Source organism: Camelus bactrianus, chromosome 11, assembly GCF_048773025.1.
Source record: "Camelus bactrianus isolate YW-2024 breed Bactrian camel chromosome 11, ASM4877302v1, whole genome shotgun sequence".
Classification (NCBI taxonomy): Eukaryota; Metazoa; Chordata; class Mammalia; order Artiodactyla; family Camelidae; genus Camelus; species Camelus bactrianus.
This window is the reverse complement of record NC_133549.1, coordinates 45,822,474-45,841,880: the sequence shown is the minus strand read 5'-3', so window position 1 is coordinate 45,841,880 and position 19,407 is coordinate 45,822,474. Positions and strand designations below refer to the sequence as shown.

The 19,407-nt window shown below is 33.5% G+C and overlaps 1 protein-coding gene across 1 annotated transcript in view; it reads left to right on the top strand.

Moving 5' to 3' along the window:
* The window catches only part of HELLS (helicase, lymphoid specific), a 36,427-nt gene extending 23,031 nt beyond the window's left edge, over window positions 1-13,396 (top strand). The window contains exons 13-22 of the mRNA XM_010971193.3: window positions 471-632; window positions 1,853-1,992; window positions 2,080-2,218; window positions 3,437-3,520; window positions 3,604-3,723; window positions 5,100-5,216; window positions 5,533-5,692; window positions 8,060-8,156; window positions 8,241-8,317; window positions 12,846-13,396. Of these exons, the coding sequence (XP_010969495.2) occupies window positions 471-632; window positions 1,853-1,992; window positions 2,080-2,218; window positions 3,437-3,520; window positions 3,604-3,723; window positions 5,100-5,216; window positions 5,533-5,692; window positions 8,060-8,156; window positions 8,241-8,317; window positions 12,846-12,940 (1,191 nt within the window). The 3' untranslated portion in view covers window positions 12,941-13,396. The remainder of the gene's footprint in view (window positions 1-470; window positions 633-1,852; window positions 1,993-2,079; window positions 2,219-3,436; window positions 3,521-3,603; window positions 3,724-5,099; window positions 5,217-5,532; window positions 5,693-8,059; window positions 8,157-8,240; window positions 8,318-12,845) is intronic.
* Window positions 13,397-19,407: the final 6,011 nt, after the last annotated feature.

Sequence of the window (19,407 nt, the reverse complement as noted above, 5' to 3'; positions counted from 1 at the left end):
CTATGTTGTTTTATAAATGTGGAAATCTCGTCATCACATAGCTAATGAAGGAGAGTAATTTTAAGTCTGAAGTTTTAGAACTTAAACAAAGAAACTTTCCTGTCTACATTTCTGGGTTGATCAATTCGTTGGTTTGCTACTAGTCCAAAACTTCACTCTTAAAAACTAGGCTATAACTATCCCTAAGAAGTAGAGATAACACCTTCTTTCTGCTTTTTAAGTATTGATGTTATATCAGAGTTTTTGAAAAATTAATAAGTTGTGAAACAGTATGGATAAATGTTGTGAAAATTTATCATGTGGTGGTCTGGTCTGGGAAAATTTCAAGGAGATATTTTATATGACCTTTTGAGAATAGTTCTATATAGGAAGAAAAGGGGAAAAAGGGGTAAAAAGGTATGTGGGGAGCATATTCCTTGAAAATATAGGAACGTTTACTATTTACATGTTTATTCATGTTTAAATTTTAGATTTTAACACCTTTCTTATTGAGAAGACTGAAATCTGATGTTGCTCTTGAAGTTCCTCCTAAACGAGAAGTAGTTGTTTATGCACCACTTGCAAAGAAACAGGAGATCTTTTATACAGCCATTGTGAACCGTACAATTGCAAACATGTTTGGATCCAGTGAGGTAGACTGTGGATTTGAAATAAACCATAACTAACAGTGGGTGTAGAAAATTTCATGGTTGATATTGGTCTTACATAGGCTCATCAACTGTTTTCATGACCTGTTGAGAATTTCTAACTGGAGGGTAAGGCATAAGGCCAGTAGCAAAAATTATCTTAGTAATTCTGTGGTCTTAACTAAAATTCCAGTGATGGTTCATATATTAGTTGCTTTATAATCATCTGGAATACTGTCTGGATATGGACTTAGAAATACATTTGAACAAGCACACAGTATACTGAGGATTTGACAAGTAAGCAGTCTTTGCAAATGCACATCCCCTTACGGGAGGTTACTGGTAGCCAAAAAGTTTAATAAAATACTCTATTTGAAAGAAATATCTTTTTTAGTCACACACCATATTATAAGACATTGAATTAGAATGTGATTATCTTATAATCAAAGACTAGGAGACCCTTATATTTTGTTCAGATGTCCAGATTTTTTACTGTTTGCCATGGACTTTTCTATTTCTTTTCAAAATATTTATGGTTAGGCATTTCTGTTTTGTATAACCACTAGACTGTTACCCTGTTTCATTTTAATTAAAGGGAAAATCTGCCTTTTTAGTAATTAGAAATTTAAATTAGTTGCCTATTATGAGGGATTTCATTGCAATATTATACCAATCCAAAGAAACACCCTCTGTAATGCAGATATATATGAAGCCTTATTTCAGCTGTAAGCCATTAAGTTCGTTTATATAAGTTCAAAACAGTTTTATCCATCTTTAATTTTTTCCACTGAGATATGAATATGAGATATGAATGCATTAACTCAGATTCTAGATACTGTCATTAGTATTAAAACAAATTTCACTTGAAAACATTTGCATTTGGCCATAGTTTATGGAGTTTTGATTTTGTACCTTTGGAAATTACTAAACTTGATGTAAGACAAAATTATTTTTTTCTTTTATCTTAAAACATTTTGTACATAAAAATATTATATCCCACTTTATTTATAGAACTCAAGGTATAGCTTTTTGAATAGACTTTTTTAATTTGTTCTATTTTAGGTGGGGAGGAGGTAGCTCCAGTGGTAGAGCACATGCTTAGCATGCACAAGGTCCTGGGTTCAATCCCCAGTATCTCTTCTAAACGTAAATAAATAAACATAATTACTTCCCCACCCCAATAATAATAACAACAACAACAATAATAATAATTTGTTTTGTATTAGAAAGAAACAGTTGAGCTAAGTCCCACCGGACGACCAAAACGGCGAACTCGAAAGTCAATAAATTACAGCGAAATAGATGATTTCCCTAATGAACTGGAAAAATTGATCAGTCAAATACAGCCAGAGGTAGACCGAGAAAGGTGTGAGTTTAAAAATAAATTTAAGTATCTTTTAAATTGTGATATTTTTCATATTTCTCATATTCATGCATTATATGTTTTGGGCAGAGCTGTTGTGGAAACAAATATCCCTATAGAATCTGAAGTTAATCTGAAACTGCAGAACATAATGATGCTCCTTCGTAAATGCTGTAATCATCCATATTTGATTGAGTACCCTATAGACCCAGTCACGCAAGAGTTTAAGGTGAATACCATTTAAGAACATACTGTTTTGATTTCTGTAACTTTTTTGTTGGGTGAAAGTGAATTATTACTTATACTAAATATTGTGCTCTTATATGAAGATTATAATCCTTCTAGTAGGCAGAGACAGTCTTCCCCCAAATTCAGAGAACTTTATGAGTGTTAGAATGAAGAGTGTTTTATACATATAAGCTTACTAACATTTTTATTTATATATTTTATGTGAACAGCTAAGAATCCTCCTAAACTTAGACTGATACTGGCAATTGATATCCACTCTGTGTTTTACCTGCTGAGTATTTTAGAGACAGTTGTTACCTTTTCATTATTCCTTTTAGTTAGCATTCAACTTGTCTAAGTCAGTCTGGCTACCCACTGCTTAAATCCCAACAAATAGCCACAGAAGAGAACAAAAAGTTGATGCTGAGTTGTGGGCTTTGAGATCAAGTGAATTAAATTGCTTTCTTAGGTAGCTGAATGGAAAAATAGCATATATACCTGTGACCCAAATCCTGTCAAGATACAGAACATTACTATCAGCTCAGAAAGTTCCCTCATTTTGGGCCAGACAATTGTTCAGGAGGTGCTGTCTTGTGGACTGTAGGCCATTTATCAGCATTCCTGGCCTCTAGCCAAAGGTGCCAAAAGTATCTCCCTCCCCCAGTTGTATGAACCTAAAATGTCTCTCAGTCACTGCCAGATACAATCTAGGGGTGAAGGACAAAATTGCCCCATTTGAGAACCACAACTTAAATGCTTTTCATTCAAGTAAGGAAGATGATAATCTCTAACAAGGTAATTGATACTCACCAGATCATCTTTGATACTTAACATTGCTTATAAGCTCCTATTTGAATTCTAGCAGTAATTTTCATATACATTTGGTTGAAAGTATACTCAGATATAAAGAATAAACCTCAACATTAAGTTTGAACTTAATGTTACACAGTTTTTGGGAGAGGGGTGAGGAGGATAGATCAAGTCTACACTTAAACTGAATTTTGTTTTTTGTGAAATCATTGGTTTTAAATTCTAGAGTATGTCTTTCCTTGAGAACTGTCTTTTGATAGGAAAGATCAAATAACAAGGTCAATTTAAAATTTTTTTTAAGTTTTGTAAGGACTTGTCAATGAAAATTAAACTGTTCACATGGTTTTTATTTTGACAAAAACAGATTATTAGTAATTGCGACTTTTTTTTCTTTCTTTGCACACTTAAGATTGATGAAGAACTGGTAACAAATTCTGGGAAATTCTTAATTTTGGATCGAATGCTACCAGAACTAAAAACCAGAGGTCACAAGGTGTGGTACTTTTGGTTTGATTTTTGGTTATTTAATTATTCTTTATTAATCAATACAGATACTAAGATATATTTAAATTTCAGGTGCTGCTTTTTTCACAAATGACAAGAATGTTGGACATTTTGATGGATTATTGTCACTTTAGAAATTTCAACTTCAGCAGGCTTGATGGATCCATGTCTTATTCAGAGAGAGAGAAAAATGTAAGACTATTTATGTCATGAATACTGAATACTTTTTATAACTCCTGTCCTGATTTCAGAAGTAATGTTCAAAATAGACCTATAATTTAATAAGGTGTCAAAGACCAAAAACCCTATAGCAGGATCAAAAACAAGCATTTTGATTGTGTACTAATAAGTTATAATGTTTCTCAAATTATATATTCTAGCACAACCTTACTTAATAATATTCTCCTTAACCACCACTGTAAGATTATAGAGATAACAGGAGATTTTTTTCTCCTGACCTTTCTGGCTCTTCCCTCCACCCCAACATTTTACTACGAAAATTCCAAATATATAATAGGCAAAAGAATTTTATAGTAACCACCTGTAAATCCACATAGTACCTGCCATTAAATTTTTACTATTCATTTTTTTAATCACATACCCATGATATAGCATCAATCCATTACTGTATCCATTCAACATTCCATCCTCTTGGTGCATCTCAGAATAAATTACAGATGATACTTCTTTCTGATTATTTTATATTTGTCTTTCGGGGATACATTTTACATCTGTTGAAGGGAATAAAGTATTTATTTGCTGTATGCATATATACCTGTGACCCAAATCCTATCAAGATACAGAACATTACTATCAGCTCAGAAAGTTCCCTCATACCCCTTCCCAAGTCAACTCACCTATCCTGCCTACCCCATCTCCTAGGCAACTCCCTTTTTTTTTTTTTTTTTGTCACCATTATTTGAGGGAGGATGGCCTAGAATATTTTTTCTTGTAATATTTGATATTCTCTCTTAAACTTCCCTTGTGATATTTGGGGGTTTGGTTTTGTTTTTAACAAAGATCTTAAAATAGGTGCTTGGAAAATAAATGAAGTTAACATGTGCAGATGTTTTGTTAGTTAATGTAATTGTTTTATAGATCTTAATGATTGTTTTATTGAGGGTCAGTAATGTAGGCATAGAGCTTCTGTGTGACTGGCCCGAGCCTACTCAGTCTCTGGCCCCTCTGAAGGTCAAATTGATACAGTGCATCCTGGGGCCTCTGGTGTATCAACACAACAACCTGGGAAATCAGCATGATTATAATTTTTTTGTTTCATGGGAGGTGAATCTTTGATTATTTAATCTTTCCACCTAATTAGCCTTTTTCAACTTCCTGGCTTCTGGGATTTTCAGTACTTATTTATCCCAATTCAAAAGTTCTGTGGATGCTGAAGAACTAATACTCAGTTTGAAGAATGTTGACTTATATCCCTTGGCACACTACTGCCCTCCCCCTTCCTTTCCTGGTAAACGCATAGCTGCTTAGTATGTAGCACTATATCCACATTCCAAGGCAGGAGTAGTTTCTTTCTTAATCCCTGTGTTTTACTTCCTCTTTGTTTTTAGATGCACAACTTCAACACAGATCCAGATGTGTTTATCTTTTTAGTGAGCACACGAGCTGGTGGCCTGGGCATTAATTTGACTGCAGCAGATACTGTTATCATTTATGATAGTGATTGGGTAAGTTGGAAGTGTAGCAATATACCAATACGTTTCTATTCTAAATTTTTAATCATTTCATTGTATACTTAGCAGTTTCATTTATCTATTTTGAAAAGGGATCTACTTTAAGATGAGAATCATTTCTTTGTCAAGTGTCCGGTGTGTAAAACTTCAACATACTTCATCATTGAAGTCACTCTAGAAATCTAAATTGAGTTAAGGCACTGTTTAAAAGATTCTGATTGGATCATGCATGTTGATTTTACCTACATGGTATGAGTTTAAATAATTTTAACCTTAAACTATTAAATGTTGTTTCTTTTTAACTTTTAAGAATCCCCAGTCTGATCTTCAGGCCCAGGACAGATGTCATAGAATTGGTCAGACAAAGCCAGTTGTTGTATATCGTCTTGTCACAGCAAATACTATTGATCAGAAAATTGTGGAAAGAGCAGCTGCTAAAAGAAAACTGGAAAAGTTGATCATCCACAAAAGTAAATGACAGTTCGTAGTACTTTTTTTGTTCCAGTTGTATATTGTGTGTTGTGATTTTTGGTACTGTTTCTTTATAAGAGAAATTAGTGCAGGATTTAAATAGGCAGTGGGGAATTTGGAGCTGTGAAGACTTAAGCTGAGTGAGTGTGATCATGGACATAAAAGAAAAATTAGTGAGTGCCTAGAATGAGGAGCAGTGGGGCAGAGAAAAATATCAAGTATACTTTTAAAGTGCCCTTTCCTAAACTCTGGCATGAGGATTTGACATGTACTGACTGCTTGTTTTTCCCATTTAAAAAAACCCTTTAAAAAAAAATTGTAGTTGGTTTACAGTATTAGTTTCAAATGTACAATATAGTGGTTCACAATTTTTATAGATTATACTACACTTAAAGTTACTGAAAAATAATGGCTATATTTCCTTGTGCTGTAAATATATCATTGCAGCTTATTTATTTTATACATTGTAATTTATATCTCTTAATCCTCCACCCCTGCCTTGCCCCTTCCCCCTTCTAATCTAAGAACACGGGGGATCTTCCCATTCCTTTGTATTATCTTCAGTTTATTTCATCAGCATTTTACAGTTTTCAGAGTACAGATCTTTCACCTCCTTGGTGAGGCTTAGCCCTAGGTATTTCATTCTTGATGCAGTTTTAAACAGGATTGTTTTTACTTCCACTTTCTGATAGTTCATTATTAGCTTACAGAAACAACAGGTTTCTGTATATTAATCTTGTATCCTGAAACTTTGCTGAATTCATTTATTAGTTCTAACAGTGGAGACTTCATAGTTTCTTCTTGATAGTTTCATGTCATCTGCAAACAGTGACAGTTATACGTCTTACCTTCCAATTTGGATACCTTTTCTTTTTCTTACCTAATTGCTGTGTCGGGGATTTCAATACTGTGTAAAACAGAAGCAGTGAGAGTAGGCATCCTTGTCTTATTCCTGATTTTCAAGGAAAAGCTTTCAGCTTTTCACTATTGAGTATGTTACTCTTCATGTTTATTCTTGGTAAGAGATTTGCCTACCAAAATGCTTTAAGAAAACTTTTAAGCCTCTTCTTGCAAGGTCAATGTATTAAGTATTAAATTATTAAAATAGTGCTATAATAAAACCTATTTATTGCATTGAATCCACTATTTCAAAAAATATTTGACTCCAGTATGCCATTTTCATAGTTTAAATCATAGTATATTAAAGATAGTATTTTTAATCTAGAAAAGATTCTGAGGAATAGGGTAAGCGAAGTGGGTGAGGCAATGGCATTTTATGTTCTGTTCTGTAAGATTTGGAGTTCTACTTTTATTCATTGAAGTTCTTTTTTATCTAAAGATAAAACTACCTTAAAGTTGAAAATCACTTTATGCAAGTTTTGAAGCATATAGAAATCATAATAATTTTGAAAAACACTACCAATTTATTTTATGCTACTTTTCTACTTGGAAATACTTTTCTCCAGTGTATCTGATTTGGGTGAAATAATGGATTAGGTTTTAGACATCTTTAATTTGGTTTGATGGAGCATTCAGACTATAGTTGGAATTTCTGTTAGAGGAAGAAGGAACTTGATCTTGATAAGATTTTATTTTCCCGTTGTAGTTTCAGTAATTTGAAAGATTAATTTCAGAGAATAATTTGAAAGGAATTTTTCAAATGCTGACAATGTATTATTGAGGCATAATATACATACAATAAAATTCCCAGCTAAGTGTACAGCTTGATTCCTATAACAAATGTATATAGTCATGTAATTATCATCCAAATTAAGGTAATGAACGTTTCCATCATCCAAGAAAGTTTTCTCATGCATTCTTTTCAGTCATTTCCTAGGCTCCTTTACCCCTCCCCAGAAGGCAACCATCATTCTGCTTTTGTCACAGATTAGTATTTTCTTTACCTCTATACTGAGATTCATTTGTATGTATGTATTCTTTTTTGCCTCGCTACTTATTAATATTTTGAGATTCATCTATGTTGTGTTAGAAGTTTGTAATTTTTAAAAAATATTGCTGAATAGTTCATCTCTTCTGTGTTGATGTTTGAATTGTTTCCAGATTTTGGTTCTTATAAATAACCTCCTCTTGTACAAGTATTGGTAGATATATGTATTTATTTGTTCTTGGTCTTGGGGGTGGGAAGGGTATATGTTTACCCATAGAAAACTGCCAGACTTTTTCCCAGGTGGACATAGCATTTTACACTCCCACCAGCAAAGTATGAGAATTGCAGTTGCTTTTCTTCCTTAACAACATTTGGTTTGTCCTTTTAAAAGTCAGGCATTCTGCTTGGTTTATAATGTATTGTATTTGGTTTTAAAAGCAATTTTGAGTATTTTTAATTTCTTGAAAATTTTTTCTAGATCATTTCAAAGGTGGTCAATCTGGATTAAATCAGTCTAAGAACTTTTTAGACCCTAAGGAATTAATGGAATTATTAAAATCTAGAGATTATGAAAGGTAAGATTTTTTTTATTATTTTAAAAATATATAATTCAAAGTTTTGATTCATCATTTGGATTTAAATATTTTGTTTTCTTATAGGGAAGTAAAAGGATCAAGGGAGAAAGTCATTAGCGATAAAGACCTGGAGTTGTTATTAGATCGAAGTGATCTCATTGGTAATTATCTTTTATGCTTTTACTTATTTATTATTTTTATGGGAACTTTGAAACATAAGTAGAGAGAATAGTATTGTGTACCCCTGTATAAGTCATTCAGCCATAATAGTTCACAACATTTAGCCAATTTTGCTTCATTGCCACTCTTTCTTCAGAATATTAAATTCCTGACATTTTACCCATAACCACTTTCTTAGGCTTTGTTTAATGAGAACATATTTTTAAACATAACCACTCTGTCATTATTACATTTAAGAGAGTTGGCATTAATAAACCCCAATGTTTATAACAACACTATTTACAATAGCCAAGACATGGAAGTAACCTAAATGTCCATTGACAGGTGACTGGATAAAGAAGTTGTGCTACACACACACACACACACACACACACACACACACACACACACACACACACACACGAGTGGAATACTACTCAGCAATAAAAAATAAAAAATGCTATTTGCAGCAATGTGGATGGACCTGGAGATTGTCATACTAAGTGAAGTAAGCCAGAAAGAGAAAGAAAACCATGTATCACTTATATGTGGAATCTTTAAAAAAAAAAAAAAATGACAGAAATGAACTTATTTACAAAACAGAAACAGACTCTCAGACATAGAAAACAAACTTATGGTTACTACCCAGAGAAAAGGAGGTAGGAAGGGATAAATTGGGAGTTCAGGATTTGCAGATACCAACTACTATATATAAAACAGGTAACAAGGTTCTACTGTATAGCACAGGGAATTATATTCAATATCTTGTAGTAACCTATAATGAAAAAGAATATGAGAAGGAATATATGTATGACTGAAACATTCTGCTGTACACCAGAAATTGATAAAATATTGTAAACCGACTATACTTCAGTTAAAAAAAAAAAAAAAAAAGAAACCTTAGTATTATCTAATACCCAATTCACATCCAGATTTCCCCAGTTCTCTCAAATCTTTTTACAGTTTGAGTTGGTATGCAGATTTCATTGTTTGTTACAGCTGTTTTCTTCTATAACACCCTCTTCTCTTTTGTTTTTCCATGCCATTGATTTCCTGGAAAAAATGGGTTATTTGTTCTATAAAAAGACTTCCATTCTGGAACTGGCTGATTCTCTCCACCACTCCTTTCTTGTATTATCCTTTGACTTGTTCCTCTATTTACTTATTTTCTGTAAAGTGGTAAATAGCTGTGAAAATAGCTCTTTTGGCTTAATTAGATCCAGGTTCCATATTTTGGGAATATCAGCGCTTTGTTCTTACATTTTAAATCATACCAGGAGATGCATCATATCTGGGTTTCTTATTTTTAGTTAAAGTTGATCAGCTGATTCAGGCTGATCTTAATTTATAAAGTTTCCTGTCTATCTTTTATTTAACCTGATGGTTTTAGCATTCATTGATTATAGTTTTTGAACCATTACATTTTTGAGCATTGCAAAGTGGTGATTTTTCTTCTGTCATTTCTTTATTAGCTTTAATCAGTCTATTATATTTCTCCCATCTCAACTCTTTGGTTACTCTGAGATACAGTCTATACAGATGAGGCAGGATAAATTGCTTCTTCTGTGTATCAGTTGTAAGAATAATGAGTTGATGCTTACAGTGGTGAATTAATTTGAATACAAATAAAATAAATACTTAAAACTCATCATTTCCTAATTTTATAACATATTATGGGTATCTACGCTCTTGATTATTTATGTGTCTTGTATCTATGGGTGGAAATAAATAATGGTGTGCTTCTGTGCATCTTTTTCCAACTACATTCAGCAGTGTTATGTTGGTGACTTGGTATTGGTGATGGTAGGAATCCTTAATACCATGGGAATAGGGAAAAAAACTGTAAACTAGGGCCCTTTTTGAGGGGCAGGGAGCCGATTGTTAGGCTACCAGCACACTATTGGGTAATGTCATGATGTCTTCAACTTAGTTAAATAGCTCTTTAAAATTGTGTTCTCTGTCTTATCATTGAGTTGAAAAAATTCTTTATATGTTCTAGATACAAATCCTTTATCAATACGTGTTTTGCAAATATTTTCTCCCAGTCTGTGGCTTATCTTTGCCCTTCCTTAATTAGTGTCTTTTAAAGAGCAAAAGAAGAGTTTGATGAAGTTCCATTTATCTTTTTGTTATTACTTATGATCTTGGTGTCATATCTAAATAATCTTTGCTTAACAAGGTTGTGATGTTTAAGTGTTTTATAATCTTAGATTTGAGTTAATTTTTGTGTAGGGTATGAGGTAAAGGTTTATTCATTTTTTTGCATGTTGTCCAAAATTTATTGAAAAGATTGTTCTTTCCCTTATGAACTGCCTTGGCACCTTTGTTTAAAATCAGCTGATCATAAATATAAGGGTTTACTTCGTACTCTTGAGTTCTGTCCTGTTCCTGTTGGCTGTTTGTTACTCCTATGCCAGTACCACGCTGCTTTGATTATTGTAGCTTTATGGTTGAGTTTTGAAATTGTGAGGAGTGACGACTCCAATTTTGTTCTTTTTCAAGTTGGCTTTAGCTGTTCTGGGTTTTAATTTTCATATAGTTCAGGAAAAAATAAGAGATGAAGATAAAGCATTATCTCCAAATTTTAAATAAATTATCAAATAAAAATCAGCACTATAGAAGTTGCGGAAGGATAGTGTAACATCTGAAAATATTAATTCACGTTAACTGAATAAAGGAGAACTAGATACTGAAAATCCACTTGATAATCACCCTCATAATTCTTAAATTTGACATAGAGAATGTTCTTAACCTGACAGTACATTCATTTAGTAAATTACTACTAAAATCAAGAGCAGTCGAGGGTAACAGCTCTCACTCCATTGAACAGTGTACAACACAATACAATGTACAAGGAGGGCCTAACTAATGCTGTAAGACTGCAAAAATAGGCATAATAATTAGTTTCATTATTACTGCTTTTGCAGGTAGTATAACTGTCTCCATTGAAAGTCAAAGGGAATCTAAAAGTTAGAATAGAATTCAAGAAATTTGCTATAACTTAGTAGAATGTGTATTCGTAATAGTTGTAAGTATTTCCCAAATTAACTTACATTGATCTTCTAATTAAAATTCCATTATGACTTTTTAAAGAAATCTGACAGGCTTTTTGAAAACTTTATATGGAATGGTAAAAGGCCAAGTGCCAAAACAACTTTGAAGAAACATAAAATATTCTGTATCAGGTATTAAGATGTCATTAAAAAGTCATAAAAATTAAGACTGTTTAATTAGCATATGATAAATTGACTAATGGTATCGCAAATCTATAAAGTCACCCAAACTTCCATGGAAAATCAATGACAGAAATGTCATTTCACACCAGAGGGGAAATTCCTATTATTCAGTATATATATATAGGCATACCTAGAAGATGCTGCAGGCTTAGTTCCAGACCACTGCAATAAAGGCAGTCATAAATTTTTGGTTTTTCACTGCTTATAAAAGTTATACAGTATTCTGTAGTCTCTTTAAAATAGCATTGTCTAAAAAAGTGTACACACTTTAACTTAAAAATACTTCACTACTAAAAAATGCTAACTATATTTGAGCCTTCAGCAAGTTGTAATCTTTTTTGCCAGTCGAGGTTTAGACTTGCCCGTCGGGTTGCGACAAACTTCAATTTGTAAAAAATGTAATATTCACAAAGTATAATAAAACATGGTATGCTGGACAGTTTGTATCAACATACCATAAAGAATAAATTCTAGATAAATTAATCTAGGTAGTCAGAATCTAAATATTAAAAGCAGAAGTTTTAACTTAAAAAGTAGGAATATGTATGGCTTTAGGATAGGAAAAGAATTCTTAAACAGGATATAGAACTCAAAAACTAAATGAATAAATTGATAGATTTTATTAAAGACTTCTGTAAAAGCAAACAATACCATAAACAGATAAGAGACAAACCACAAATATCTGTAGCACACAGGAAATGTTTGTCATATATAAATAAATATCAACAAGAAAACTGGACAGCCTAAAAGCAGGTGATTACCGGAAGAGAAACAGCCAGTGAACATAAAAAGATGCTTCAAATTCCCTAGAAATCAGAGAATGCAAATTAAAACCATCATGATTTCATTCCAATAGCTATCATATTGACAAAAATATAAAAGACTGCATATCAGCTGTGGAAGTACATAAAGATAAATTTTCATGGTGTCTTGCCTCCCTTTTAAACTAACCATGGTTGGACTTAAAAAAAAATGTCTCTTGAATACATAATTCAAATTGGTGTTCTGTTTATTGCTCTGTATCTGTATATGTTGAGCAGCAGTGATTCTGATGAGCAAGCTGATGTTTGGGTTTGTTTATTTCCTGGAGGCCAGTTCTAGTTGTAATAAGAGGAGTGTACTTCCAGTTGTTAATGACTGAGGGAGAAAGCAGCCCATATTTCTGCAGATCTTAAAATTTTGGACAGATGACTCACTTGTCATAAAAATATTCTGGACATCTCTTTTAAGATTTCTTTTTAAGTTCCTTTTTGAAAAAAAAAAAGAAATACTTGTTTATATATTTTTCTCTTAGATCAAATGAATGCCTCGGGACCAGTTAAAGAGAAGATGGGGATTTTCAAGATACTAGAGAATTCTGAAGATTCCAGTCCTGAATGTTTGTTTTAAATTGGAGAGGAAGAATGTCTTCAAAGTTCTTGTTTACATCTAGTGATTTACCTGCATTGGTGTTAAAAGCCAGATTTTTCACTCTACTTTTTTGATTATATCAGTTTACACAACATAACTTGTACCATTGCATACTTTTCTGAAAGAACAAAGACATACTCATAGAAAGTTTAGATTTTTCAGTTGATTTTTCAGACTTCGTAGTACTCTTGGGTACAGGCTGATGTGTTCTTAACCACTGTCAGATTTATACAGTCTTCCTGTGGAAGTTTAATGTCTTTCCCCCACCCCTCTTTTAGCAGTTACAGTTCATGGGTTTTTGGTACTTCATTTATGGAGTAGGCTTTTGATGGGGGAAAGATTGGGATTATACTTTCTTTTGTTTAAATAAGATATGGTTTGATTTAGGGTCTATTTCTATAAAAGTTTGCCAAATAAATGTTTATTATAAGATGATCTCAAATTATTTTTTTCAGAAAATAATGGCTCAGGTGAAATAATAGCAGAAGTCTTGACGGGCACTGCGGTTCAACATTATTATGGTGACTCAGCTTCATTCATTAGTACTATACACATATGCCATAAGATTTCAGCTGCACATTGGGTTAATGTAGAGAAGGCTCTGGGAGAAATTGTAGGTTCTTGACAAAAGACCAAAAGTTGGAAGTGGCCGTGTATCATGAAAAATAAGAGAGAAGAGACCCCGAGAATTTATAGCAGGAAGGGGTAAAAATAAGACTTAGGAATATAAGCAATCAACATCCATATTAGAGGAGCTTAAAGGCCAGAATGGGAACAATTTAGACCCCGTGTGTATGAGATTAAGGAAGAGAAATACTGAATGATCCCTGAACCATACGTACATTTTTGTGTAAGTTGTTTATCTCATAGGAAAATGTTATTCTTGCCACCATGTATGTTCAAATGTAGATCAGATTCTCTCTGCCTTAGTGTAATGGAACCTGGGAATCAGAATAAAAACTTTTTTGAGAGAATAATCAGCAAAAGGAAAGAACAGGCTACAGCGTGGGTATTTTTTTTAAGTGGAAGTGTTCATCAGGCACACAGTCATGCCGAAGAATCAGTGACCTTAGTTGGTTGCTTGGTACTCATACTGTTTTCCTACTCTGTTCTCTCATATTTGGCTCAAATGATTATTTCATGGATTTATCTCTGTCCTCACATTTCTAATACTTCTCCCTCTCACCTTGCTCCCTGTCTACACTGAAAATAAAAACGATCAGAAAAGAACTCAGAGTTGCAACCACCAGCATCTGTGCCCATCCATCCTCCTTCCCTGTTAGTATGAATGTAGTCTGTCCCAGTTAGAGCCAACAGAAATGCCTTTTTTTTTTTTATAGTAAACTCCTTGAAAAGTTGTCTCTATTAACTATTGAATTGTTTCTCTTCAGTTTTTTTCCTGAACCCATTCCAATCATTTGTATCCCTGTCACTCCACTGGAACTGTTCTTACCAAGGTCCCCAGTGACCTCTGCAACTTCACTTACTTGGCCTTTCAGCAGCATTTCATACAGTTTAATTTCCACTAAACAATTTCTTTAGTTTGCTGGATTTTTCCACAAACAGGTTTGTCTGGTTTCCCTTCCTACTTCTCTTTCTCAGTCTCCTTTGCTATTTCTTAGTCTTGGACCCCTAAACATTATGTTCAAACTAGGGCTTCGGGCTCCCTTGATGTCTTACCTTGTTGCTTTAAATACCAGCTATCTATTAAATTAAATACCAACTATGTGGTGATGACTCAGATTTGCATTTCCAGCCAGAATCTCTCCTGGACTCACTTCCAGCTGCCTACTTGACATTTTTAATTGGTTGCCTGATAACAAACTGTCCCAAATCTGAATTTAATGAACTTGTTCTCCAGCCTCTTGAGACTGATACCACTCGTGCATTTATTTTTCAGCTTCTAAAGTCTTGTGTTGTCATCTCTTGTGCTCTCCTGTGCTTCGTATGTGTGTGTTCTTTTGCTTGGGAGTTTAATGACTCATCCTTTTATTGTTACTTTAGTTTCCAGATTTTAGTTTAAGGAACACAGGGGAACAGATATATTCATTCCATAATATTGAAACAAATGCTCCCTGCTTCATCTTTGTAAAAAGGTTTTCTCTAACCAGAACTTGTCTTCCATCACTTCAAATTGCCGTGGGAAATAACTTCATTAACTTTATTTGCTCAGTGAGTCATTCTGTATTACTAGGCAATTCTTAATATGTTGAGAGGTATAGTGAAAGTGGTACTTGAACATTTCCAGGCAAATACGTTTAATGGAATCTTTCACTAATATCTTAGCAATTGTATATGGTTCTTTAGTCTTAGAAGTTTGAAGTAATACTTTATGAAAAGCACTAATATTTATATTTAAAACATTAAATAAGTGCTTCTAGTTTAAATTCTATATTTCAAAGGGTGTATTTTGGTTTTGAGCTTTTTAAGTTAATGCTACTTCTTATAATTCTATTTGCTGTATTAGTACATCTTCACAAACAACACTATGTTAATTAATACTTTACCATCAATTATGGTTATAAAAGTCGAGCCCAAGGAATCATATTTATGAGTAAAATTAAAGATACCTTTGGTCTGTTTCTTTGGAATCATCACTTGGTGTACTATTGCTGCATTCAGAGAAGAGGTAACATCAATCTGATGAAGCTTGACATATATGTTTTATATCACTAATTTAGGTAAAGATTTTAACTCTAAACAGGTTTACTTAAAAATTGAAGTGACTTTTTTTAATTTTTATTTTTTGTGGAGGGAGGTGATTAGGTTTACTCACTTTTTTAGAGGGGGTACTGGGGATTGAACCCAGGACCCCATGCATGCCAAGCACACACTCCACCACTTGAGCTATACCCTCCCCCCCGAAATGACTTTTAAAGTGAATTATAAATTTTAAAAAATTGGGGCAGGGTAATTAGGCTTATTTATTTATTTGATGGCAGTACTGGGGATTGAACCTAGGACTGTCATGCACGCTAGGCATGCAACTCCTACTGAGGTATACCCTCCCTCTAGTAACATTAATTTAAAATCTAATTTATTTGAAGTGTTTCTTTAAAGAGAAACAGACACAAATCACACCCAGACTTTCTAGTGACAATTTCTCCTAAAGAGGTAGAATAACCACATTGTATATAAATGTATATAGTGGTTGAATTATGAAACTCATCTAGTAACTAGGTAGATGTCTGAAACTCTCCCCAACTCCAGGCAACACTACAGAGCTATAGTAATCAAAACAGCATGAAAACAGACAGGATCAATGGAACAGAACAGAGAGTCCAGAAATAAACCCACAGACCTATGGTCAATTAATCTTCGACAAAGGAGGCAAGAATATACAATGGAGAAAAGACAGTCTCTTCAGTGAGTGGTGCTGGGAAAACTAGACAGCAGCATGTAAATCAATGAAGTTAAAACACTCCCTCACCATACACAAAAATTAAAATGGCTTAAAGACCTAAATACAAGACATGGTAAATCTGGAGGAAAACATAGTCAAAATATTCTCTGACATAAATCTTAGCAATGTTCTCCTAGGGCAGTCTATCAGGCAATAGAAATAAAAGCAAAAATTAACAGATGGGACCTAATTAAACATATAAGCAAGGGAAACCATAAGCAAAACAAAATGACAACCTATGGAATGGGAGAATATATTTGCAAATGATGTGACTGACAAAGGTTTAATTTCCAGAATATATAAACAACTCATACAACTTAATAATAATAAAAACCTCTACCCCAAAATGGGCAGACCTAAACAAGCAATTCTCCAATGAAGGGATACAAACACCAGAAAGACTACCATCAAAAAGTACAAATAAACGCTGGAGAGGGTGTGGAGAAAAGGACACCCTCCTAAAATATTGGTGGGAAAAGAGTTTGGTGCAATCATAGAAAACAGTATGGAGATTACTCAGAAAACTAAAAATGGACTTATATGATCCAGCAATCCCACTCCTAGGTATATATCCAGAGGGAACTTTAATTCAAAAAGATACATGCACCCCAGTGTTCATAGCAGGACTATATACAATAGCCAAGACATGGAAGCAACTTAAATGTCCATCAACAGATGAGTGGATACAGAAGTTGTGGTATATTTATACAATGGAATACTACTCAGCCATTAAAAAATAAAATAATCCCATTTGCAGCAACATGGATGGACCCAGAGATGGTCATTGTAAGTGAAGTTAAGCCAGAAAGAGAAAGAAAAATATCATATGATATCACTTATATGTAGAATCTAAAAAAAGGAAAAGAAGGACACTAATGAACTCATCTACAAAACAGAAACAGACTTGGAGACATAGTAAACAATCTTATGGTTACTGGGGGAAAGGGGGTGGGAAGGGATAAATTTGGGAGTTTGAGATTTGCAAATGTTAGCCACTATAAAAATAGATAAAAACAAATTTCTATATAGCACAAGGAACTATATTCAATATCTTGTAGTAACCTATAATGAAAAAGAATATGAAAACGAATATATGTATGTATATGCATGACTGGGACATTGTGCTGTACACCAGAAACTGATACAATGTAACTGACCATACTTCAATTTACGAAAAAAAACAAACCAGCAACCAAAAACTTTAATGACGAAATATATATATATTATATATATATATGCCATCTTTTGCCAGATTTTTACTGTTATCAATTACCTTCTGCTTTTTTTTTTTCTTTTCCTACTTCGTTCTCTGTGAATCTGTCCTTAGCTCTTTTTTGCTTTAAAAGAAATTGCCTTGGAGCTTGCATAACCTGTTAACTGTTTAGGCCTCTAGCTAGGTGACTGCACCCACTGTCTCCCCCAGCCTTGTGACTCTGCTTGTGATTGCTGTGCCTGCAAGGATCTGACTTGGCCTGGGCTGGGCTTAGACTAAGGGCCACTGAATGGCTCCACTGGTCCCCTTGGCTGTTAATGTGTTCCTCAGCCCTTTCACTTCTCACTTGACAATCAATGAAGGGAAAAAAATTTGTCAGTGACTCCAGTCTTTCTCTCCAGAGACTATAAAAATTCTGCTGCAAGCTTAGAATTATAGTTTCAATTGAAAAGGGACTTTAGGGGTTAGCTAATTCAAAGATGTCCTGTTATTGATAATAGTAGCTCAGTGAATACAAACTTTTTTGATTGATTATGACTGTATCATTCCTTAGACAAAGTCTTCTTTGTTACAAGTAAATGGCATAAAATCACAGGAGAAGCTCTCAAATGTGCAAGCTGGAGGACAATCTCAAAACTGAGTACTGAAATTTGTACTAAAAATGGCTATACGTGGCAGTATACTAAAAGACCACAAGGTGGCGTGATTTCCCTGATTAAAACGGACCACTGGGGTTGTAAATACTAGGCAGTCTTTCTACTTTACCCAGCAAGATTTCAATTTTATTTTGCCTGTTGAAAAACAAAACAACAACAACAACTCACTAACTCCTGTATCTGTTACAGCAAGGGAAATTTATAAGTTATTTCACTACATTTTAAAGCAGAGTCGACTTTTTCTCTATAAAAGTTCAGTTTCAGAAAATTTGGTAAACAGAGAAATCATGTTCCTTGCCTCTTTTTATGTACACAGTTAAACACATATTTATACTCTCAGGGTCATATTGTATATAACAGTGAATTTTTCTTCTCTGTGAGAACATAAGATACACACATTTACATCTAAAATATTTTCTAAGAATTTATTGGGTATATACTAAATTATTTTACTCTATACATGGATCATAATTATTTTTAAATAATTGTCTGTTGTTGGCCAACTGTTGGATATATAGGGATGTCTCCTATGTAGGGCTTTGTAAGCCTCTGATTTGCTTCTTGGGGTACATTTCTGTAAGCCTGCAGTGTGAACATTTTCTAGGCTTTTGATAAATATTGTCTAAGAATGATTTGCCCATTTAAATATTTACCCATTTACCTATCACTGTGTATGTGTATTAACTTATTCAATTAATTTTGTTAAATGGGAAGTTGTAAATATTTTTAAGTTTTTTGATGCATATTGTGTAGGAATGATTTGTCTGTCTGTCTGTCTATCTATCTAATCTTATAGCTGTATCTTACCTCCCCAAAATTAAAACAGAGCTTACCCACTTTACAAGCAGTGTGTATTCATTTATTCACTCATTTTTTTTCATTTATTATCAATTCATTTGTGTGTGTGTGTGTGTGTGTGTGTGTGTATGTGTGTGCATCTTCCTGCCATGTGAATGTATTTCTCACTGGGAGTGATAGTTTAAAAAAAAAAAGTGTTTAAAACTGTTTTTTTTAAAAGGTAAAAGTACCAAAATTCCTAGCAGAGCTCAGTTATACAATTTCCTCTCTTCAAGGACCCTAGAGAACAGGATGTTTCCCCATTCGATTTTTTTGATAAGGAAACTAAGGCCAGAGAGAAAAGCAATTTTCCCAAAGATGACAAGGCTGGAGTAAT